We start from the raw sequence: 24,974 nt of genomic DNA, 5'->3' as shown, positions 1-24,974 counted from the left end.
AGTTTTTTAAGTTGGTGAATCATTATGATTTGATTTCTGTTTCTTCCTCCTCTCATAGGTAAAAGAGTGGTCAGGTTCGTCCATACAGTTTGGTGCTGGGACGTCGTTTCAAGCAGCAGCTGTAGGAGAGACTGGATCGTCCCTCGTTCACGTCATCAGCAAATGAAGACGGATGTGTCCAGGTGGACGTCTTGGAATCCATCCTCCACTTTACCATGTCGACACTTTGGGAGAACCAAAGCCGAAGACACCAGCATCAAAAAGAGCTAAGAAATAGTTCAAAAGAAAAACATCTTATTAGTTCAATAAGATGAAATCTGTAAATAATATTAGTAGTTTAAGTTAAGTATTTGTAGGTTAAGTATTTTTTAAGTTAAGTTAAGTATGTTTTAAGTTAAGTTAAGTATGTCTAGTTTAAGTTAAGTATGTGTAGTTTAAGTTAAGTATTTGTAGTTTAAGTTAAGTATGAGTTAAGTTAAGTATGTGTAGTTTAAGTTAAGTATGTGTAGATCAAGTTAAGTATTAGTTTGAGTTAAGTATTTGTAGTATAAATTAAGTATTTGTAATATAAGTTAAGTATATGTATATCTTAAATGTACAGCCTCTGCCAACCTCCACCTATGGCCTTTTTCAGTAAGCTGCTAATCCAACCTCTGACAAATGCTCCACCTAAAGCATGGGTCGGCAACCTGCGGCTCGCGAGCCGCATGCGGCTCTTTAGCCTCTCTGTTGCGGCTCCCTGAGTCTACATCAGGGGTCCCCAACTGGCGGACCGGATCCGGACCCAGGAACTAAAAAACGATAGATAATTCGGAATTATACATATTGGGCACCGAGTTTATACTTTAACCGGCGCCTTGCATTGCAAATCACATCACGTGATGCAGCTCAGCCAATCAAATATGGGTATTCTGACAAGTTTCCTGACTCGAGCGAGGTTTACACACACCGTGACACACGGGGCTGAGATAAGGAAAGAAGAGCAGGGAAATTGCGCTAATCGAAGAAGTTATCTCACATGACGTTCTCCAAAAAGAGAAACGTGTTCAGAGAGAATATAATTTATAAGCAAGAATGAACAGAATCTTATATGTTAATTATTCCCACAGGCAGTTAAATCCTCTACCCCTGTCAAGCACTTTTCCCTGCAGGTGGCTAATCATGATTTTCAGACCCCCGCCCTCTGTAAACTATCAATGGATTAATCCAAAAAAAGAAAAGTCACGGAGGAAAATAGAGAGTTTAACTCTGCGTGGACGTATTAATTTGCTTTCACTGCCAACGATGCTGGCTTACCTGTATGCTCCCAGAACAAGCACACAGCATGTGCTGAAAAGTGTCACGCTGGAGGATGAGCGAAAAAGAGCGATTTCTCAGCTGCTGCAGCAAACTCTCCTCTTCATAAGAGTTTGATATTGTTATATCAGGTAAAATTGGAAAAAAATGTCAAGAATTGTCTTTATTCTTGTTCTATATTTTCATAAATACAACAAACTATAGTTTTTGTATATATAATATAACTATATATACAACTTTATAAGCTGTGATATCAAATAGCCTTTGCGGCTCCAGACGAATTTTATTTGGTGGAAAATAGGGCAAAATGGCTCTTTGGATAGAAAAGGTTGCCGACCCCTGACCTAAAGCCTCCTCTGGTCAGAATCCACTGCCTCTAACAACAACAAAAAAACTGTTCCATCTGCAACCTCAGTCAGCATCCATTTACAGCCTTCTGCCAGAATCTGCAGTTGCCGCCTCAACCTGCAGACTTTGGCAGACAGTTGTAACCTAAATCTAGACCTACAGCCTCCTCCAGCAACCTAAAGCAATCGCCTCCAGTTCAGGTTGCAACCTTCTGCCAGAATCTGCAGCCGCCTCCACCTGCACATTCCGGTAGACAGTTGTAACCTAAACATACACCTACAGCCTCTACGAGCAACCTGCAGGTTGCTTGCAGACAGCTGTAACCTACATTTGCACCTACAGCCTCCGCCAGCAACCTGAAGCCACTGCCTCCCCCTAAGATTCAGGTTGCAGCCTTGTGCCAGAATGTGCAGCTGCCTCCACCTGCACATTCTGGCAGACAGCTGCATTTAGAACCTCCACCTACAGCCTCTTCCAGTTCCAGCCTTTGACAGCGACCAGCAGCCTCCATCTACACCTTGAAATACTTACAAACAGGTACTGCCTGCACCTCCACCCAATGGCCTCTGTCATTAACCTGCACCTCCACCTCTACCTGAAGATATTCACTGACCTAAACCTCTACCCAAAGCCTTTTGCAGAAACCTCCACCATGGCCTCCACCTGAAGATTCTGACCACTGCAACACAAACCTCCACCTACAGCCTCAGCCACCACCAGCATGTTGTGAGAGAAAGCTGCACCTACAAACTCTTCCAGATTCTTCCTGCAGCCTTCATCAGTAACCTGCAGTCTTCATCTCCACCTTCAGATACCAGCAGAAAGGTGCAGCTCAAACCTCCACCTCCAGACGTTTCCAGCTACCTGCACCTCCGCCTCACCTGCAGACTCTGGCATCCGATCTGTTTAACCTGCAGGACATGTGATTCAAAGAGCCCTGAGGACATCATAAAGACACAGAGGTGAGACACACATTTCAAACATTTGCAAGATGAAAGAAACTCATCACATTCATACATATTAATGAATAAAGTACAAATTTTCTCTTTAACTTTTACAGAGAATAACATTTTTTTAATCTTGAATAGACTTGAGAAGATGATCTGATATCATCAAGGAGGAACTGTCCTATTGCCATGAGAAGACCTAAATGGAGGAGCAGACACTCAGTCTGGTAAATAGAAGCTTTTAGAGAACAAACAGATCAGTGTGTAATAACAGTCTGCTGGGCTGATGGATTAAAGCTGCCTTTATGTTTAAATGTTCTCCATCTTCTTGTTCTCACAGGTTTCATGTTGCATGAAGGAAGAGCACACAGCCATCAACATGAACCTCCATCATCTGGAAAACCGGACGCTGAACTTCATCTACCAGAAAGAGCTCTTCTTCCTCCCACAATGCTTTGCAGTTAAGGTACCGTCATCAGTGTGATGCACATCTACTGCATCTGTGGTGTCTCAGTGTCTCTGATGTATTTTCAGTTCATCAGATGTTTTAATGGTTGTTAGAAATGATCAAGTCTGTAGAAGTCATAAAATTAAAACAGGAATGTTTTATATATTTGTGATAGAAAATCTTAGAATAATATCTGAGGTGTAAACTGTGTGAAGCTCTGATTCTGTTCTGAATGTAAATATTTTGAAGGGAGGTTTGGTGCTGTATGATATTCATACCAGACATTTGCTCTGTGGTTTTCTCCAGGCCCTGATGGACTCCACAGACTTCCAGACAGGTTGTGAGCTTGCTATCCCTCTTCCCAGCATGCTTTGTGTTTGGGTTCAAATTCTCCAGAGTCGTGTTCTCAGTAACTTGGGTAAAGTTATAATGGAGGGTTGTTGTTACTTTTTATGGTCCTCTCTATGATGAGAATGAAAACATTGTAAACATTTGAGCTAAAATCTTCGTCCACTGATCCAGATGTGACAAAGCAGTACATAAATGTACAGTGATTATGTTAGCAGTACAGGAGAAGTCCAGTCTAGTGTGATGTGTGATGTGGTGGAATCCAACATTCAACCCTGAACATGCTTCACTAATGAAAACTGAACACAAGAGGAAAGAGTCTCACAGTCTTGACACTAAAGCTGAACTAAACCGTTGTAGCTTTAACTTCATTTCACAAGTTTTTCTACATTAATTTAATCTTCCAAGTCGATATATATACCTTTAAAATATTTAATACATACAAAATATAGGTAAATAAAGGACTATTTAGAGAAGCTGAAAAGTTCTGCATTTTGTTTATAGAAGAAATATTAAAATCCCATAGTTTGTAAAAAAAGAAATGTTAAATGATCGTATGGCCTCGGTTCAAATTGTGCCCTCCACATAACAATATGAATATCAAAATATGTATTCATTATAAAACTAGAGCTCAGACACTTTTAAATACAAAGTTTATTTAAAAACCTGTATGGGTTGTTGGCCTATTACCACTCATAATAAAACTGATAAAAAGAGTACTGGGTTGGTTATAGTCTAGAGCACAGAGCAGCTTAAATAATGCCGAGTCAAATTGAAAGATTATTTCTATAACCCATCCCTAAATCATCATAGTTAACGTCTATTTTACAAATACAAACAAGGATATTCACAGATGCTATCGACTGTCTTCCTGTCACAAAGAGCTGCATGTGACCCGAAATGTCTCCACATCTAGAAATCCAAAAGCATCTTCATACATCCGTAGATCTGTACGGATAGATATATACTGTATATATATATCCAGATTTTTTTATATGCATCTTAATGTCCACTGTCACTCACACTGTGAAGTGTAACGAACGTTGGTTTAATAAATGATTCAAATGTCAAACTAACGCAATGTTATTTTATTTTACAACTGAGCCATTGTGCAGTCTGATACAAGTGAACAAACTCAATGTTACATTTGATAAAAAAAAAAAAAAAAAACATACGTAGAACCAATCAATGTGTCACATAACTAATTACAAAGCAAAATAATGTATGTTCTACCATGATTGTTACAAATTTAACATCAAGTGCTAACTTCGTACAGTGTTTGACACACACACAGCGTTCTTCACATATTGCTGATATGGTCTGCCATTGTGTCAGTGGAACTCCACCCTTTCACCAGTAGAACACAGAATGGACGAAGCGTCTTCAGCGCAGCGTTCCACGTGTCGGGGTCTCGGTCCCCTGGGTTTACCCTGAGGTCAAGGTTCAGCCGGTGCGGTGGACGATATGTCCTCAACCTCTTAGCGAACTCCAGCAGCTCAGCCGGCTGAATGAAGTTGGAGCTGTTCAGGACAAAAAGGCAGCGAATTGACAAAGATGTAAAGTTGTGAGCTACTAATATCACGATAAAAAACTAAACAATCTGTTACAAGTCCCAACAAAGTCCTCAATTCAAAGTCTGAATTAAATAAAGGTATGTAAAAATATAATTAAGTAAATGTACTTAAAGTATACAAGTAAAAGTACTCACTATACAGTCAAATGGGCTCTGTAGTTGTTACATTAATATATATAGATATAGAGATAGATAGATAGATATATAATAATATCAGACTATTATTGATGCAATAAACTGTAAAATGCATTTGTAATGAGCTAATTTTATTCATTGTTATTTACCGTTAGGTGGTTTAATTAACTGTATAACAATGCATTGTATTTCATAAAATAACTATAAAATTGTGTAGCTTTGCAAGAAGTACAGTACTAGAGTAAGTCAGGGTTCATACACATTTTGACCAATGGATTTCCATGACTTTTCCATGACTCTAAACCAAATTTCCATGACCAAACATTTTGTGAAATCTCGGTGTATACATGAAAAAGTGAGAAAATGTAGTATTTAAACTAATAATGACAATTCCAAAGCATACAGTCTACCTTAAATGACACAAACGAATGAGAGACAATAGTTTGATTAAAAGAATAAACATTTATAAATATACTCTAGTTGACAGGCATTCAGAACACTGACACATCAATAAGAGCTTTAGTAGGTAGTAGCATCCAGCTAGTGACCATATTGCTTTCCTTTTTGTAGTGCAAATCTTTCATTGAACCGTTACTGTAGGGCTTAATATTAACTTCCACTGTTACTGTACAGTTGTTGGAATTGTGGCCCATCTTCTATTTGCAATTAATTATGCATTCAATCCAGTTCAATTATTTAAATGAAAATGATAATCTACTCTGGCTAAGGTAGCTTATCAAGAGTAAAATAATAGCTGTGATCTAATGCAGAGGCATTAACAACCCGCTGAAATGAAGGTACCTTAACCCTCTCAGTACTTCAGGGTTCTTGAGAGCAACGTGGGACTGTTGGGACTGTTAGTACACTGACTGTGGTCATCACAGTGAACAGTGTGATGAGAGGGCATGTGAGCTCTTGTTGCTGTAGTTCATCTCCTTGGAGCAGAGGCTGCATTTAGCATACCCTGCCTTATCAATGTATTTAAAATACTGTGACAGCAGGAAGCTGTACTCACTTCTGTTTAGACCTCCACCTTTATCCAGGCCCAGCTCCTTCACAGCTCAGCCCTGCGTCAAGCTGCGCTACACAACCAGCCTCCTCTCCCTGAAGCTCTTTGACCTCATCATCTCATCAGTATCTGGGCCTCATGTTTCGTGGTCATGAAAGTTATTCTGACCACGAAATCATCCTCATTCTACTTTGAGTTAAAAAAAAAAAAAAAACCTGCAACCAGATGCGCCGGTGTTTGGGTTTAACGTTAATGAGTGACCGCGTGAACTGAACCGGAACGCGGGGGGGGGGGCTGCATGTTTCATAACATTATGTTTTTTCCTTCTATATCGCGATAATGATGAATGTTAACAGTCGACAAAGTTCCGCATGCAGTGGACGTTAACTTAACCCAGCAAGTCTGAACGGTAACGGAACATGACGTAACTTAAACTTTGTACGCTGTAGACATCTTTACACTGATTGGCCAAGACTCGACACGTCACATCAGAGATGTTTTATTGTGATGATCACGACATCACCTTTTCTCCTCGTCTCACTCCAATCTGAGAAACGCTGGCTGGCCAGTTGACCCCCCAACAAAACCCTCTACGGATCTACACGATTCACGTGGATGATATATTTTGATTCATAACGGCAAATTTCGCCGAAAAGCGACAAGTTTGCAGGTATGAATAAAGTTCTTGAAATAAAAAAATTCTGCATTTCCCCCTGCGCCCCACCTGCAATACCACCGCGCCCCACAAGAGGGGCGCGCCCCACAGTTTGAGAACCACTGCTTTAACGGAAGGGTACCAATAATTTTGTCCACGTGTGTATATCTATATCTATACAGATATATCTATCATATTTTTTTCTCTTTCTCTCCATGTTTCAAACAAAAATTATATTGTTTATTGAGCATAATTCTAGAAAATGAAATCCACAATGATAAACATATTACAAGGTAAATCATGCAATCATTATTTGAAATGTAATGCTTTTTTAGGTATATGGTGTAATGTAGACTTTAGAGGCACAGTAACAGTAAATACAATATACACATGCTAACTTCTTTAGTCTCAACAACATGTAGAGTCAAAGTTTGAGGAGCCCACATGCTTTTGACTTTCTCAGCTGACTTAACTTGCTACGGCTGAAAAGAGAAAATCTATATGAACCAGTGGTTCATCAGCTAATGCTGATGAACCACTGGGTCATAAAGATTTTGAAGTGATAGTGATAGAAGTGATGTTTTGTTTATACCTCTCAGATAGAGCTAAAGGCGTTTATGCTCAATGCACATTTCATCACTTTATTCTCCAAAAGTTTGAAGAATCAAAAAGACAATGAGTGCAACAGGAAAATCGCCATAAAGCAACCTCCACAATGCAGAGGAGGGATTGTAATAACTGTAAACTTATATCTCATATTTATGGACTACTTCATAGCCTCAGTACAAGCCCTGTAAAGAAACAAGTCATATATTAAATGCATTAAAAAGAAATGAAGGTTGAATATTCTGTAAACAGTTTGATTTTCTCCCCGTTTTTTTGGGGGGAGTCTTTCCCGTTCCGATGTGAGGGTTCCGGGACAAGAGGATGTCGCATGTGTACAGATTGTAAAGCCCTGAGGCTAATTTGTAATTTGTGATTTTGGGCGATACAAAAATAAATTGAATTGAATTTAAATGAATTGAATTGAATTGAGCTGCAAAATATTTAGTCAAACGGAGATTTGTAAAGCATCTAAAAACTAATTTATAGTACTTTTATCAGTGAACTATTTGGAACAGTCACGTCTGTAAAGCTCTAAGCAAGCACCAAGTTACAAAAAATGTAGAGGTGCACGAGCGAGCGCCGCGGCACACAGGCAATGGTTACATCATGTTCTGGCGCCGGCTTCACCACGTCGACCTTAAACTAAGCTGAAGCCCGAGGCAGCTCTCACCTGATGTCGAGTCGTTTCACTGAGCTCGGCGAGGGTCCTGAAAACAGCTCCGCCAGCACACACACGTTCTTGGCTGTTGACACAGACAGTTACCATATATTAAGTAAATATTTAATTTGCCTTCATGATTTAGAGATGCACCAATAGCGTCACCTGTCTGTTGAGACTGAAAACTAAAAATATGAATTGATCTTTTGGAACGGGCAACAAGCTGTGAACACAACACAAACCTATTATCACCATTCAAGTTCAAAGCGCACAAAATGTACACATAACATTCAGAAACCGTTTAACTGATGTAAGTAATCAGCTGTGGAAGTTTCATGGTGATATCTATTAGTTATAATGAGAATGAAAACTGTATTCACCTGTTGTGTCTCCACTGAAGAGAAAAGAAAACTAACTGAACTCTCTCCACTCTCAATCACTACACAGCTGTGTTTAGAAGTCTCAAGGATTTCATGTGAATAGAGGATCATCATTGTAACGATGTCATGTCACAATATTGTCTATAATAGAAATGGCAGCTGACCTGGTTACTCCACTGAATGTTACAGTTTCTCAACATCTGCACTCTGGATGAAAAGTTATGAATAGGATTCAAAGAGTTTATTACGAAGGCTCCTTTTCTGATTCGACTCATTCGTTCTGATGCAACTGTTTGCCGTGGGGGGGCCTTGGGCCTCTTCTCAGATTTTACAACTGACAACCTTCTATTTACCTCAATCGGACCCACAGTTCATTCACTTTAACGGACTCCTTGTGGAAGCTAATGGGGATCCTTTTCAAAAATATGACATGTTTTGATAACAAATGGCTTCAGCTGAACTTCAGAGTGCAGAACTACAGAGTGCACAGAATGAGGACTGTGGATTTAGACCCCCATCTTTAACTAACAGTTAAAGTTTGACTAACAGTTTTATTAAGATATCCCTGAAAAAATTCCATATAAATTCCATAATCTACAGGATAAGGATCTTGACATAATTCAACCTTTTTCATCTGATGATCATCAATTACCAGCTCAGGACCATAAACAATGATAAACATAAGAAATAGGTTTGCTATCACCATCTCAATACAAAGAGCCTACATTCTATTTTGTACACAGCTTTAGAAAAGGTACTCAAAAGGCACTTTCATGGCAAGTTACTGTCCTTTCATGGACAGTAACAGCAGCAGTAAAAGCTTGGCACTGATGATCCCCGAGTTGAATCCCATCAGTGGAGAGACGTGAAGGACTTACCCAGCCGGTTCTGAGCCAAGCTGAGTGTGTGGAGGGAGGGCACCGCCTTCAGAGCGGCCACCAGCCGCTGCAAACTCTCCTCCTTGTTGCTCCAGCACTCAACGAGGCGGCAGTCATTAAACCGCAGCTCTGAGAGTGGGAGAGGAAAATGGCAGATGGTTAAACATTGAGATGCTGAGACCATGGCTGCCATGCATTTTACTACATTTTTTCTCTTGATTTGTTGTCTTTTTGTCATTATTGCTAGAGCACTTCTGGCATATGAGAGAAGAATCTGGGGAGCGACTGTGGCTAAGTGGGAAGCAGGGCCTTCAATCAGAGGATCGGCAGTTCGATCCCTGGCTCCGCCTCCGCTAGTTGCATATCGATGTGTCCTTGAGCAAGACACTTAGCTCCAAAATTGCTCCTGTAGCTGTGCCTACGGTGTAGATAGAATCTGAATTGTAAGTTGCTTTGGATAAAAGTGTCTGCTAAATGACTGTAATGTAATGTAACTCATCAACAACGGGGAAGGATGCGTAGGAATTGGATTCATTTGTGTGGAGCGGACCTTAAGATCACCGCCGAAGCTGCCAAACCAAACGCCACTGACCGCCCTATGGAGGAGAGGGAGGATGGAAGCTGAGCTAACCCAGCTAGGACCTAAGGCCTTAGGTCCTGCAGCCAGTCTGGTCCTGGCTAATGTCTAGTCAGAGGAATGTTCAGGCTAACCAGCTACGTGAGATCTGGCTTCGTGGTGGCGTCCCGGATCAAGCTGTACTTGACGGCTGGGCCGCACGACAGCGCGCAGGACTTAGCATTAGCCAAACTTCTGCATAACGCAGCTTTAGAAAGAGAACTTAACATTAACATCTCATCTCATAACAGGTCATATCATGAACTGAAGTAGATATGTAAAGCCTCTGCTAAAACTGTATTCACTTATGAACAGGTTTAAAGCCCCTATGTGTTGGATTCAGACATTATGGACTGTGTCACCAAAGAAAGGTATTCTAAGGGAGCCACGCCATGCGGTGAACAGCCAAGAGTCAGTCAAGCTGCGTTGGCAGAGTACAAGTGTTTCTCCACCGCACAGCCAGTGGTGGAAAGTAACTAAGTACATTTACTTTAGTACATTTTATGATACTTCTTACCTCTACTACATCTCAGTGGATCGTATCGTGCTTTTCAAGTGTCTGACAGCTTTCGTTACTTTGCAGATTCTGACGATGAAAACTAAATATAATCAACTAATAAATGTTGATGTATTATTATAGATTTAACCACCCAGCAGTATATAAAGTAACTAATGTGAGCTCCATCTTCACCAGCTGCAACATTAAAGTGATGAATACTTTAATGCATTAATAGTTATAATCCAATACACTATTCTGCATAATAAGTACTTTTGGTACTTTAAGTATATTTTAAGAACACTTTTGCACTTTTTTGTAGCCGTTACTATAAAATTGAATATTATATCATGTTGTGTCAGACCTGTTTTCATTGACGATCAGCACCACCTGCAAAGCTCCACTAAATCAATGATAAACACATCGCATTTTCTACAACTCCTTCACATTAAAAGCCTCTCAATGCTTTGATAGGGCTTAAATTGATCCGTAAAAAGTAAAGTAAGGCTGATGTGTGGCAGTACAAACTGGAGCACAGGAGTGAAGCTAAACTCCAATCCAGAAATTCAGTTAGAAGCTTAAAAACAGGACATCGCGGCTCGACTTGGACCAGCTAAAGCTGACTTGACTTCCCATGTATCTGATGTTCTCCTGCAGTCACGAGTCGTTCTCCTTTTCTTACCTTCCAACTTGCAGTCTCTCAGTAGATTTAGGATCTCGGGGAGACAATCGGACAGCTTAAGGTCCTCCAAGTTGAGACTCCTCAAGAGGGGATTTGACTCTAAAAGTTTAGAGATTAAATTTGGTTAAGAGTTAGACAGATAAATGGACCAGGCTGATATTAGGGCAGGGCAGGCATTATATTAGCTTATTGTACAGATATTTGTACCTGTGTTTCTGCCGACTGATTAGTAACAAGAAACTGCAGCACAGAAAAGCTTAGTAGAGACAACTGACAAGTTAAACTGCAAAAGCCCCACTATCTTAGTCACAACAACTAAATCTGTACCAAGATGGATTTGGTTATGCATTTGTGTTGAACAAAACACATTTCAAATCGGGGGATACATGGTTTGAAGATGATCAGTAACGGCCTAGAATTTTGTTCACATGTATCTCAACGGTTCAGTAGTTCTTAAAGGGTAATTCTGGTGTTACTCTATATTTCTTATAAGCAACAAATCCAGTAAAAAAAAACAGCAGTGTGATAGTGTATCTCAATACCTTCTGATAAATGTATATATACACAAACTTTACTCAAACAGGAGAACTGTTGGGGACTATTTTCAGCAGTGGCTTCATCCACATTTGGTGGAGGTTTGGTTTGTGGCAGCAGGTCGGTGTATGAGTTAAAAAGAAACTAGTATGTGTTGATGGTAATAAAGGAACATGTCCCCCTGAGTGATAGATGTGTTTTTAATAGTTTATGCACATCAATGGAGCTCTGTGGCAGAGGAAGAAGCTACATCAGGTTCTGATACACACAAACACACAAGATTTGAAAAATATAGAATATCACCAGACTTATGCTGTCAAGATGTCAATTCTAAACATTTGATATACCCACTGGGAATCCTCTGTACATATGGGTGGAAATCTCACCGATGCCCCAGTGCTTTGTGTACACGGTTAATTTTTTTAGAAGGCCTGTAAACTCGCCCTGTGGTGAACCTCGTACAGTGACATCGCACACATACCTGAGAGAGTGGTGAAGAGTTGGCTCAGAGAGGAGCCGGTTGGTAATCTCATCCCGGCTAGGTGAAGAGAGGTGAAATGTGGACAGCGTCTCAGCACGGATGTGACGAAGCTCAGATCTGTCTGGAGCTCCGCCACTTTGATGTCCAGCTTCTCCAGGGGCAGCAGCTCAGCTGAGGGGTAAGTAGGTGGATAATTATACCCTACACTGCTGTAGTATTAGCAGTATTTGTATTTAAAACTATGTGTGATTCTGCTGTACCGATCCATTTTGAACAAACTCTAAAAAGGAGCAGTTTAGGTCTACATGACATTATTTAGATGTCGCTTTTATCCAAATACAATAAGAGAATTCAACCTCCTGTTCTCGAATGTAGGACAGACAGATACTCGCAAACGGCTACCAAGAAAACCTCAACGCCCACCTTTCAAAAATATTGCTTCCAGCAAACCCTGCGACGTTCCCTGAATGCACCTCCGTTGAGAAATGCTTCACTAAAGAATTAGTAGCTTAAATCTGGACTGGTTCATCTCTTGTTTTTCCAAACAACATGACACTTTCAATCCTGCACACATGAAGTGTAACTTCCCTTTGAGTAGAAGCTTTTCACAGCACCTGACATGTCTGACTCTGCAGTCCTGGGACGATGCGGTAAGAGGCGCGGCCCCCACATCAAAGTCTGGATCTCCGCGTGCAGGGACATCAGGTTGGGGCTCGCGTCCAGCAGGACCTTCACAAGCCGGGTGCACGGCAGGACGCTGACGTTCAGATCGGCAAGAGAGCTGCGGGAGCTCTCCGACAGCTGCTTCAGGGCTCTGGCCAGCGACAACACATCAGAGTCCCTGAAGGTCACTGCACAAACGAGTTACAACTAATTATTCCTGCACCCCCACAACAAAAATGTGCCGTCTACCCTCGCTTTTAGTTTTGTCAACTGATTAAATGGTTTCAATTCAGCAATGCTGTCTACAGATCCCATGGATTTAATTCACCCCCTTTAAATGTTACTGCAGTTTAAAGGGAGAGTATGTGGTAGTTATCGGATGTAGATTTCAGCATGCAGAAAATATTCCATCCAAGTACTATACATACAGTGGATATAAAAAGTCTCACACCCCTGTTAAAATGCCAGGTTTTTGTGAGAAATGAGACCAAGATAAATCATGTCAGAACCTTTTCCACCATTAATGTGACCTACAACGTGAACAATTCAATTGAAAAACAAACTGAAATCTTGTGGCTGTGTTCAGAATTAACCAATCACATTCAAACTCATGTTAAATAGTAGTCAGTACACACATGCCATCATTTAAAGTGACTGATTAATCCCAAATAAAGTTCAGCTGTTCAAGTAGGGGTTTCCTGACATTTTCTTGGTTGCATCTTACAGCAAAAGCCATGGTCAGCAGAGAGCTTCCAAAGCATCAGAGGGATCTCATTGTTGAAAGGTATCAGTCAGGAGAAGGGTACAAAAGAGTTTCCAAGGCATTAGATATACCATGAAACACAGTGAAGACAGTCATCATCAAGTGGAGAAAATGTGGCACAACAGTGACATTACCAAGAACTGGACGTCCCTCCAAAATTGATGAAAAGATGAGAAGAAAACTGGTTAGGGAGGCTTCCAAGAGGCCTACAGCAACATTAAAGGATCTGCAAGAGTTTCTGGCAAGTACTGGCATGTGTGGACATGTGACAACAATCTCCCGTATTCTTCATATGTTTGGGCTATGGGGTAGGGTGGCAAGACGGAAGCCTTTTTTTACGAAGAAAAACATCCAAGCCTGGCTAAATTTTGCAAAAACATACATGAAGTCTCCCAAAAGCATGTGGGAAAATATGTTATGGTCTGATGAAACCAAGGTTGAACTTTTTGGCCATAATTCCAAAAGGTATGTTTGGCGCAAAAACAACACTGCACATCACCCAAAGAACACCATACCCACAGTGAAGCATGGTGGTGGCAGCATCATGCTTTGGGGCTTTTTTCTTCAGCTGGAACCGGGGCCTTAGTCAAGGTGGAGGGAATTATGAACAGTTCCAAATACCAGTCAATTTTGGCACAAAACCTTCAGGCTTCCATTAGAAAGCTGAAGATGAATTTCACCTTTCAGCATGACAACGACCCAAAGCATACATCAAAATCAACAAAAGCATGGCTTCACCAGAAGAAGATTAAAGCTTTGGAATGGCCTAGCCAGAGCCCAGACCTGAATCCAATTGGACATCTGTCGGGTGATCTGAAGAGGGCTGTGCACAGGAGATACCCTCGCAATCTGACAGATTTGGAGCGCTTCTGCAAAGAAGAGTGGGCAAATACTGCCAAGTCAAGAAGTGCCATGCTAATAGACTCCAACCCAAAAAGACTGAGTGCTGTAATCAAATCAAAAGGTGCTTCAACAAAGTATTAGTTTAAGGGTGTGCATATTTATGCAACCAGCTTATTGTAAGTTTTTTATTTTTCAATTGAATTGTTCACGTTATAGGTCACATTAATGGTGGAAAAAGTTCTGACATGATTTATCTTGGTCTCATTTCTCACAAAAACCTGGCATTTTAACAGGAGTGTGTAGACTTTTTATATCCACTGTATGTAGCCTAAATGTTAATGGTATATTCAGGACTTAGTTCAGTCTCCTACAGAGTATTTGAATTAGTGTTCAAAGTACTTATGAACACGCGAGGGTCGAGGGGTTTTTCTCTCACACAACAGAGAGCAGCACATTCTCTACGGCAAAATGTAAAGGAAATCTGAATTCTATTATCAAACACAAATAAAGTGCAATGGTAATACAAATTCTACATGGACAATGCTCAGTTGTATTGTTGAAAGGTTCAGTTTCACAGCCCATAGAGGTATCTGTCCATGGAGATAGTTGTAGTTTTGTTTGTCCAGGTTTTTGAGACACAGTTCTCTAAAGAATTCTGCCTCCACCCAAATACAATGGAGCTGAATGAGTTAAGTTTGTGTCAACAAATTGTTTGTAAATGTATCAATGTCGTGGGCACAACAGGTACATTTCCAGTGACTTGCATTGTATCGGACTGGAGAGAAATTTCAATTGGAATTTGGTCAAATTTATCTTAAAAACAACTGACTTTGGTTAGCGTCAGAGACTTCAGCCCACTATTAACAAGAAAATTACGCATATGTTTATGAATATCAAAATATTTCTTGACCTGCTGGTGTGATTTAGTTAATATCGACAGGAAGTTGTGCAGAAATGCGCCAAACAAAGGCAGCGAGGAAGAAGACTGCGATCTAGCTTTGCAAATGTGTTATGAGGAAGGAAAAGGTATTCATCACCTTTGTTGTCAGCAGTGCTGGAGGAAATTCATAGACCTCAATGTGTCAATGCTGCTGATAGCGTGGAAGCACAGATACATGGTGCAAAGACCGGGATGCCCCCTGAACCCCCTCTCCCCTAAATACACAAGTTAAAAACTTACAAAAGCTGTGAAGAGTTAGAGAGCGAAGGCAGAAGAATGTGGGCAGGGCAGAGTTCAGCACTCTGAGGGAGTCAGACCCACACTGCCTGATGTCCAGACAATCAATCCGTCCCCATGGACAAGCCCCCGCCGAGGGACCGTCACGCGGACTGAAGGTTTTACAGAGAGCCTGCGGGTCCAATGTAAAGTTCGCTTTCCTAGATTGCTCCGCAGAGTCCAATTTGGAGCGTTTGCAGGGAGTGACTTGATCCTCTGAAGCGCTGGTCCCAAGACCTGAACCGCAACTGGGCCCGTCTGCGCTGGCTGAAGTGGCTTGTGAAATACAGCTCGCCTTTTTGCTGTTCAGTAGGTCCTTGAAGTCGGGATTTACATACTGAGATCCCCTGCCATGTAGGATCCAGGCCAGCACTATGGGACACTGCACATGTACCACGACTTTTTTGGCCACCCCGTGGTCCAGCAAGCGATGGAGGACGTACAACGCAGATTGCGTCCTCCTCTTTGATATATCAATGCTCTGCGATACACCAACGCTCCAGATACGCTTCTCTAGGAGGTTCAGGAGAGGCCGTCGCTCGGCGGTTAAACTCTCAACTGGCGTAGTGAGCAGAAAATGTTTGATGCATTTAGCTGCCGCCCACAGGAAGGACGGGGTGTTCAAGTTTGTGATGTTCCTTTTGACGAAAGGGTTCGTGAAGCCGTAGAATACGAGAGTAAAAAGCATCCTCATTACTTCGTGTTTGGCCTCTTCTTCTGTGTCAAAGTCTGTAACCTGAAATGAAACACAGGGTACATATTACATCTGGGTTCTGGATGTTAATTCAGTATATGAGATATTGGTCATTATAAAAAGGAGACATTGCACCTACATGGTTAGGTCCACACATGTCCTGTAGGACTCCAATCCACCCAGAGTGAGTGGACACCCCTGAGACAAAGCAAACGAAAAAATGACAAATTTAATCATGAGTTTAAAAAAAGTGCCATCTCTGTGAGCAAAAAAAAATAATAGAGGAAACTTCAGTTGTTACCTCTCTGGTTGAGGGCAGGCTGGAGCTCATCCAGCTGACACACTGTCAGATAAGGAAGAAGATCCTTAATGAGAGGCGTTGGAAGACCTAGGTGAGGACAGATTGGTAAACTTTAGGACGTTCCAACAGTGGACACCAAATCCATCACCACACGTGACTAGCAAAAGCTGAGCAAAACAAAAAAATCACTATGGAAGTGACAATAATCAATATAAGACACCAGTCAGTGGTATGTGACTGTTAAAATGTGGCACTTATGTAGCGTTACCGTTATATTTCTGTGTAACACTACATAGATAGCAATGGAAAATTACAAGTCCTTGTAACGCTATGTGTAACGGTAAATTACTTCACCAATAAAGCTTAGTCTGATCATTTTTTAGATTTTAGGAGAAACCTTCCAAATGGCAATTACTGTATAATAATATGGCCACAACTGGCTAGATTCTGAATAGAGTTCAGTGTAGCTGGCTATCTCCATTTGCAGGATATGTAACGTTAGCTAACGTTGTGACATGCTAGCTTCTACGACAATAACGCTAACAGTTATTGTACCGTAAACAACCCGCTCTGTGTGCGTTAGCCCTTCGTGTACCCCGAGGCTAAGTAAAGTCAACGTTACGGGAACACGGCTAACGTGAACTTACCGAGAACAGCCTCAGTGCCCACAGCAGCGAAATGTTTCCTGACAGCTTGGAAACATATCTTCTTCAGACACAACGTTAGCTCCTTTGGATTGTTTGCCATGTTGTGTTATCATTCGCTAACGTCATTAATTACGCCGCTAACAGTAAACGTTAAGCAACTGACACAACGGGACACCGCGCCGGTGTTACGTCCCTACTGGTTTCTGGACCTACTGGTTTCCCTTCCGTGCGTGTGTTGTGTTCGCTTAACAGCTGCAGCGGTTTTCTGCCTCTGTCGCCTGATTCGTCACACATTCACAAACATATTGCTGGAGATCTAAAATACACATCTCATATCAATTGCAGGGATTACGATTGTATAAGTGAGCACTGCATCACAGCCACGTATGAAGAAATACATAGAAGAAAACACATTTATGGAAAGATCGCAACAACCTGGATTCGAACTCTGTCGAGCAAAACAATAATAAACCCAAAGACGGTCGCGCTACGCGGTCCACCACTTACTCTGACAGATGCATCAGTCATTCAAGTATTTATCCATTAGCTCATACCTCGTTACTGCCCAGGGAACGTTTTGGTTTAGGGTGAACTGAAACAACTGGTTTCCTTGGGCATCTCTCCGAACACTTCCAAACATATTTATCAATGCTTTTTCGCGAGGCTTCGACCATACACCACCAACGCATTTTGACGAAAACAAATGTATTTTTGGACGATTATACAGTGACGATCGTACTTTGAAAATACACTAAATAATTGCGAACTCTTGTATTCGAAATCAACTTACTTTGTTGACAAATTCTTTGCCACGGTTGGTCAGATTGCCCAATGTGATGCCTGCCAGAAAAACAGGACCTCTATGATGGAGACAATTCAGTATAACCCGTAGAGGTGAATACACATTAAATTTAACATGTTGTATGAAGTCTTGTTGGTGTAAGCTTTGGTTTGCATTCTAAGGTGACTGAGCCCTTCAGACTAGTCTGGATGGATCTAGTTGGCAAGCTGAAATGCACCAACAATGGTTACGTATGTGTGTGGACTACTTCACAAAGTGGCTAGAAGTCTACCCTCTAACAACTAAGAGAGCTGAAGTAGTGACATTGTGCATAATATATATTTTTTAAGCATGGCGCCCCAAAACGTATCCTGACCGACCGAGCAATAGTTCGCAATTATTTAGTGTATTTTCAAAGTACGATCGTCACTGTATAATCGTCACAAAAGTACATTTGTTTTTGTCAAAATGCGTCGGTTGGTGTATGGGCAAAGCCTCGCGAAAAAGCATTGATAAAAAGGTTTGGAAGTGTTCGAAGATACGCCCCAGGGAACCAGTTGTTTCAGTTCAGCCTAAACCAAAACGTTTCCTGGACACTGATGAGGTATGACTTGATGAATAAATTACTGAATGTCTATAAAATTACCAAGCACAAGTGGCGGAGGGCGTAGTGCGTCCGCCTTAGGGAGTTTTACTGTTTTGCTGGACAGAGTTCGAATCCAGGTTGTTGCGATCTTTCCATAAATGTATTTTCTTCTATGTATTTCTTCATACGTGGCTGTGATGCAGTGCTCACTTATACAATCGTAATCCCTGCAATTGATATGAGATGTGTCTTTTAAATCTCGAGCAATATGTTTGTGAATGTGTGACGAATCAGGCGACAGAGGCAGAAAACCGCTGCAGCTGTTAAGCGAACACAACACACGCACGGAAGGGAAACCAGTAGGTCCAGAAACCAGTAGGGACGTAACACCGGCTCACGTCCGTCGATGTCAGGTCATGTTTACGGTCGGTCTTCTCCTCTTCCCTGGTGTAACGTTAGTGGTTCCATAGCGGCTGCCAAGCGCATTACCTCATTACCGCCAGCAGCTGGGGTTCTTCTTCTTCTTTAGTTTTAATGGCGGGCTACAAACCAGGGTGAAAGATAAACGGCGCCATCTACTGTACCCCAGTGTATAGCATCCCAACTGAATGAAGGGTTAACATTCTGAATGTTAAACCTGGTTCCTGTAAATACTGAAATAAAGCCTCTCCTACCTGTAAATGTTAGTCACATATCTCGTTCAGACACTTCACGTTTTCTCCTCTCTCCACTGCTTTTGTCATTGTTTCAATCTTTGTTTCACGACAGTTGATTATTTGTGTCTTACTCAAATGTACATGGCCCGGTTTCGATCCCCGATCCCGGGTGGTCCGTCTGTGTGGAGTTTGCACGTTCTCCCCATGGCAGCGTGGGTTCCCTCCGGGTTCTCCGGCTTCCTCCCACAGTCCAAAGACATGCAGCTTATGTTATTTAGAGTCTCGAAATTGCCCGTAGGTGTGAATGTTTGTCTGTCGGCACATATAGAGCCCTGCGATAACCTGGCGACCTGTCCAGGGTGTACCCTGCCTTGCTCAATGTCAGCTGGAATCGGCTCCAGCGCCCCGCGACCCTCAATAGGATAAGCGGTTTGGATAATGGAATGGAATGCCATCTTTATCAAGTATTGCGCCTCATGTGATTTGAAAATTGCTGAAGGAGGACTCAGCTTTTACGGTGAATATATAACACACTGAGGACTTCATTGGAGTACAATTCAAAAGGTGCCAAATTCTCACTTTAAATTGTTCTCCATTTTTTACAGAACTATTTACGAGTGCAACACTATTAAAGCATTACAGGAGAGACTGTGTGCAATTATTAGGATTATTAGGTACTATGCTCCACCCACTGGGTAGGCTACTATGCTTGTGTTCATACAAATAGACAATACATTTGAGCCACCAGTTTGGCTGTCACAGTGAAATGCATTTCTTTTAATGAGTGCACTGGACTTAAAAAATATTGTTGGCCATCTACACATACTGTTACTGCCAATGAGACACAGAGGGAGCTGGGACCTAACATTTCAAGTGTTTATTCAGACACCGACGTTGGTAATTGCTAAACGCAGCTGCACCTATGTAGCACTTCTCTACCGTGATGGACAAAGCGCTTTACAAATTTTCCTCTCGCACACACACTCAAGCAGTGTTTTGCTCAAGGGCACTTTGACATGTGGACAGAGGAGGCGGGGTCTACCTCCTCTGTGTCAGTTGCCACTCATCAATTACGTTAGAACTGTTTTGCAGTATTTGTATTGTTGAATGATCTGTGTTGGATAAGCTTGTGCAGTAGCAATGAAAAACGAAAAAAAAAAACGAAAAAAAAAAACATTTACATCAGATTTTACAATTCATATATCAGAATTTGACCTACCAAGGGACTACAGATGCAAATTAGCTTAAAGCTACAATCTGGTATGGCGCATCAAATGGTGACATTTATGTTTTAAACTGTTCATGGTCCCTTTTAATTATTTTTTTCTTCTAATAAGTGAGGACGAAGAGCTGGCATGTGTGCTTCTTCCTTACATTGGCACCACCAGTCGCCATTATGGATATTTGTGTGCGTTGTGCGTTCCAAATGTGCAAGATGGAATGTACATATCTGGCTAACCGGCTGCTTTCAGAAGGCTGTAGGGAAACTAAACTGCACCACAGTTTGACTGGTCAAAAACCGGCAAATCAATCACCAGTGTCGACGCATTGTGCCCAGATTCCTGTAAGAGCAGGTATTTCTGAGAAGTTACTGCATTCATGATGGATAGAACACCAATCATTCTCCTTTACTTTTAATTAAAAACAACAACAACTGTATAACAAATAAATATCAGGACATACAGTGAATGTGGTTATGTGATAGAGAGTCTGTTGAGTTCCTCCCGCTATACTACGCCCTTCTGGTCCTCGTGAGAGCACTGGTGGAAGACGAAGGAGACGGCAGCGTCCCAGGAGGCTTTCAACACTTGGTCCCTCAGACCCTTCTTGTCGAAGCAGTGGTTCCACTGGGAGAGGTCGCTGGTACAGTCGGAGTCGTCTGCGGGAGGCCGGACCTCCCTGCCGTTCACACAGCGGCGACAGCGGAACCTGACATCACCGTGAGGAAGAGGAGAGGCCCGGTTCAATATATTACATACATTTATGATCATAGACTTGGTAATTATTTATCATAAAATGAAAACCACCGGGGGCCAGATGTATGAATCCTTAAAAAGGATGTTTAATGAGAGCCATGATATGATAAGGTGGAGATGTAATATAAAGTGAGAGCCATAAAAACCGTAGACTGTATATAAGAAGTGGACGTAGTCATCGTGACGTCACCCAATGGTTTGTGGACTGACGTTACGAAGCCTTGAGTTCTGCAATTTCACCGTCGCCATGTTGTTTTTTTCCGCAACCAATGAACAGAAGTTACCATATTTGGAATGCGGAGGAGTGACGTAGAGACGGCATATACGGCTGTGGTAGTGGCAGCGACCTGTCAATCACACTAAAGCATACCCTGCTTTATGGTCTGTTTGACTCTAAATGGACCACAATTTACTAAATGAACATCATGCTGTATTGAAGAATACTTGAAACTAGAGATTGAGACCATAAACTCATGTTTACTGAGGTAATAAATCAAGAGAGAAGTAGAGTCATTTTCTCATAGACTTCTATACAATCTGACTTCTTTTTGCAACCAGAGGAGTAGCCCCCTGCTGGTCAGTAGCGAGAATGCAAGTTTTAAGACACTTCAGGATGGGCTTCACTCGGCAGAACCGGAGGTTGCCACCTGGTAATTTATTTAGCCTTTATTTTACCTATTAACTAAATGGTAAATGGACTGTACTTGTAAAGCGCTTTTCTAGTCTTCAGACCACTCAAAGCGCTTTCACACTATAGGTCATCATTGACACCCATTCATACACTGATGGCAGAAGCTACCATGCAAGGTGCCACCTGCCCATCAGGACTCTAACATTCATACACCGTAGGCACAGCTACGGGAGAAATTTGGGGTTAAGTGTGTTGCCCAAGGACACATCAACATGGACTAGGGGAGCATCGAATCCTCTGATTGAAGGACGACCCTGCTCTACCCCTGAGCTACAGTCGCCTAGACTAGACAGACTTGTTGTAAATTGCTCATTTCAGCCGGACGATTGCCACCTCTTAATGAGGAGGCGGGATAAGATTTCATTAGTAGCATAATCAGCATCCCTCAAATCTCCACATAAGGCTTCATGTTCCACTACGTTTGTGGCCAAATTTTATCCATGAAAATGTTGAAAAAGAGGTTAAAAGAAATATATCTTTCACACTGTGAAGTTCAAGTCCGGTTGTCAGAAATCAGCAGACAAAAACATATTTAGCCGTGTCTGTATAGTCGTATTAGAGGATCACTTTGTTGTTTGGAATATTTTCTAAAGAATTAGAAAAGATGAATAGCACAGCTGCTAATGCAATGTCATCAGAACAGTGCTATACTGTGACAGACAGTACCATAGTGATTTATAAGTTTGAGATTCATAAAACAAAACCGAGCATATGCATGGCTATAAATCTGATGAAAACAATGAGTATTTTGGACTTTGTGAATACACACAGTTTGAGACGTGAATCTACAGAGTCAGTTCATGTAACCCCTGGTATGCGACTTTGAAACTACAAGAGCCAGTCAGGGTCTTCCAGCAATGATATCAACCAGTCTGTTAAATGATATATTGATCCAGGATTTCAGCACAGATTTTATGCGTCCCCAAAAATTTGTTTCACACACTTGTAACAAGCTGAGCATGAAATCAAATATATAAAAAGTTTGTGCTGTATCAGTCATGTACCGGTCATGCGTGTCGCTGGTGGTCTCCTCGTTGAGGGTGAAGAGTTCTCGGAGTTCGCCCAGAGAGAAGTGACGCTCCACGTCCTGCTCCTCGTCCACCACGCAGCTGCTCAGGGCTTTCTTGTGGGCCTGCCTCTGGAGGATCTTCTCCTCGATCGTCCCGGTCTGTCGGCACACAAACACACGGGTCAAAACGGGGAAACTTTGCACACCCGGCTGCTCGGACACATCCATTATGAGGTCCTGAACTGTGTTGAATAATTAAATCAGTCGAAATTTTTAGTTATTTATACATGTGAAAATATTACTGTGTATTCCTTAAAACAGACATTAAGCATACAATGTGTAATACCTGGCCACATACTCCAAACAAATAGACTACTGGGTCCATACAATCTACATTTAAAGTAATCAGTCATGTAAAAAAAAAAAAAAAAAAAAGCCAACTACTGACTAACAGCTGAAACTCTGATAGACGGTAATAAACACTTAATGTTAATGTGTGCCATCAGCCTATAGTTTATGTTAGCCATCTATACGTTTACTGTGCACCGTACTGTGCACACCGCACTGTGCAACCAGGTGGCTATACGTGTCGGTGTACAATTTTTTATTGGATTAAATCCAAAGTGGCAGAAATTAGAAACAACTTGTATTTCCCTTTTGTCCTTCCCGCCGCCAGGAGACTACTACGGGAGCAGAGCGTGGGCAGCACTGATCCCGGGGTCCCCGGGCTAGCTGGTTAGCGTGCTAATTTCAGTAGATATCTCTGCAGCACAAAACATAGGTATCTTTGACATGACGTCAACACTGTCGCCTCTTCACGTTCTGGCCAGATCTTACACATTGCACCTTTAAGAAGTGTTGACGATCTGTTTTTATGTCATGTGTGCATCTTTTGCGCTGTGTTGAACTGACAGAGAGCAGTCTGTAGATGTAGCAGGTCTTCTTCTGGCCATCTCTCCACACCCGTGCCATCGCCTGCTCGTCATTGGCCGGGTTCCAGTCCGGATCAAACATGATTAGGCGATTAGCACCAATCAGATTCAGGCCACATCCACCAGCCTTGCTGCTGAGCATGAAGATGAACTCTGGATTCTGAGAAAACTGATGGAGTCAGACGATGTTCAGCTGCTTTTTATTTCTTTTTTAAAGCTCAATGTGGTTTGAAACAGAGTTTACCGACTCACCGATGGACTGTTGAATCTTTCTACAATCTTGGCCCTTTTCTTGATTGACATTGTGCCATCCAGACGAACATAGAGGTATCTGCAAAAGACCAAGAGGAGCTGCTCACTCCAACTGACAAATCCTATCATACAGACAATTCAATTTCCCAAAAATCACCTTCTAGATCTGCACAGCTTTTCAAAGAGGTCCAGTGTTTGAGTGTAGTTGGAGACAAGCACCACCTTGTCACTAGATGTAGTCCTTGTCATTGCCAGAATGTAGTCAAGAACCAGCATTTTCCCTGGAACAAAAGGAAACAATATATTACCAAAAAATAGAAAGATGAGACCCTTTTTTCAGTTCATGTTTGAGCATGCACCACAATGACAGTATCAATGCTATAATAAGTGAAGCAGCGGAAACAAGCTGTGAACACACTGGCATATTATCACCATAGACTGTATATAAGAAGTGGACGAAGTCATTGTGATGTCACCCATTGGTTTGTGGACTGACGTTTTGAAGCCTTCACCATCCTGGATTTTTGTCGTCGACATTTTGTTTTTTTGCAACCAGTAATTGGAAGTGACCATAGTTGGACTGCGGAAGAGTGACGTAGAGATGCCGTATACGGCTCTGTTAGCGGTAGCTAGCTGTCAATCACAAGGTAGCCCCGCCCTAAAGCATACCCTGTTTTACTCTAAATAATTTACTAAATGAACATTATGCTGTATTTAAGAAGACTTGATACTAGTTATCGAGACTATAAACTAATTACTTTAGGCAAAAAAGTGAGAGGTAGGGTAATTTTCTCATAGACTTCTATACAATCTGTCTTATTTGTGTGCCTCTCTTGGTGTGTGGCAAGTAGGAGAGCAAGCAGTTATTTTGATC

The 24,974-nt window shown here is 41.7% G+C and overlaps 2 protein-coding genes across 2 annotated transcripts in view; both read right to left on the bottom strand.

The window, feature by feature from the left end:
• Positions 1-4,460: 4,460 nt before the first annotated feature.
• Positions 4,461-17,466, bottom strand: lrrc41 (leucine rich repeat containing 41). The gene is made up of 10 exons (XM_076079156.1): positions 17,218-17,466; positions 16,571-16,657; positions 16,409-16,467; positions 15,540-16,311; positions 12,705-12,941; positions 12,091-12,261; positions 11,076-11,174; positions 9,282-9,410; positions 8,036-8,108; positions 4,461-4,907 (listed from the first exon to the last, which is right to left on the bottom strand). The coding sequence occupies exons 1-10, from the start codon at positions 17,315-17,317 to the stop codon at positions 4,688-4,690; spliced, it is 1,947 nt and encodes a 648-aa protein (XP_075935271.1). The 5' UTR covers positions 17,318-17,466; the 3' UTR covers positions 4,461-4,687.
• A 3,392-nt stretch (positions 17,467-20,858) lies between these two features.
• The window catches only part of rad54l (RAD54 like), a 12,897-nt gene continuing 8,781 nt past the window's right edge, over positions 20,859-24,974 (bottom strand). The window contains 5 exon segments of the mRNA XM_076079344.1: positions 20,859-21,169; positions 22,912-23,075; positions 23,829-24,008; positions 24,101-24,179; positions 24,258-24,381. Of these exon segments, the coding sequence (XP_075935459.1) occupies positions 20,968-21,169; positions 22,912-23,075; positions 23,829-24,008; positions 24,101-24,179; positions 24,258-24,381 (749 nt within the window). The 3' untranslated portion in view covers positions 20,859-20,967.

Source organism: Anarhichas minor, unplaced genomic scaffold, assembly GCF_050575085.1.
Source record: "Anarhichas minor isolate MPS153535 unplaced genomic scaffold, ASM5057508v1 ptg000071l, whole genome shotgun sequence".
In the NCBI taxonomy this organism is placed as follows: Eukaryota; Metazoa; Chordata; class Actinopteri; order Perciformes; family Anarhichadidae; genus Anarhichas; species Anarhichas minor.
This window is presented reverse-complemented; position numbering and strand designations above follow the sequence as displayed.

What these genes read in the sequence shown, in the direction of transcription:
- lrrc41 (XM_076079156.1), bottom strand. Translation starts at nt 17,317, where the DNA reads ATGGCAAACAATCCAAAGGAGCTAACGTTGTGTCTGAAGAAGATATGT. An exon ending in GGGCACTGAGGCTGTTCTCG is followed by an intron (nt 16,658 to 17,217) that starts GTAAGTTCACGT and finishes GTCCTCACCTAG; the next exon opens with GTCTTCCAACGCCTCTCATT. An exon ending in TCTAACTCTTCACAGCTTTT is followed by an intron (nt 12,942 to 15,539) that starts GTAAGTTTTTAA and finishes TCGTTTGTGCAG; the next exon opens with TGACCTTCAGGGACTCTGAT.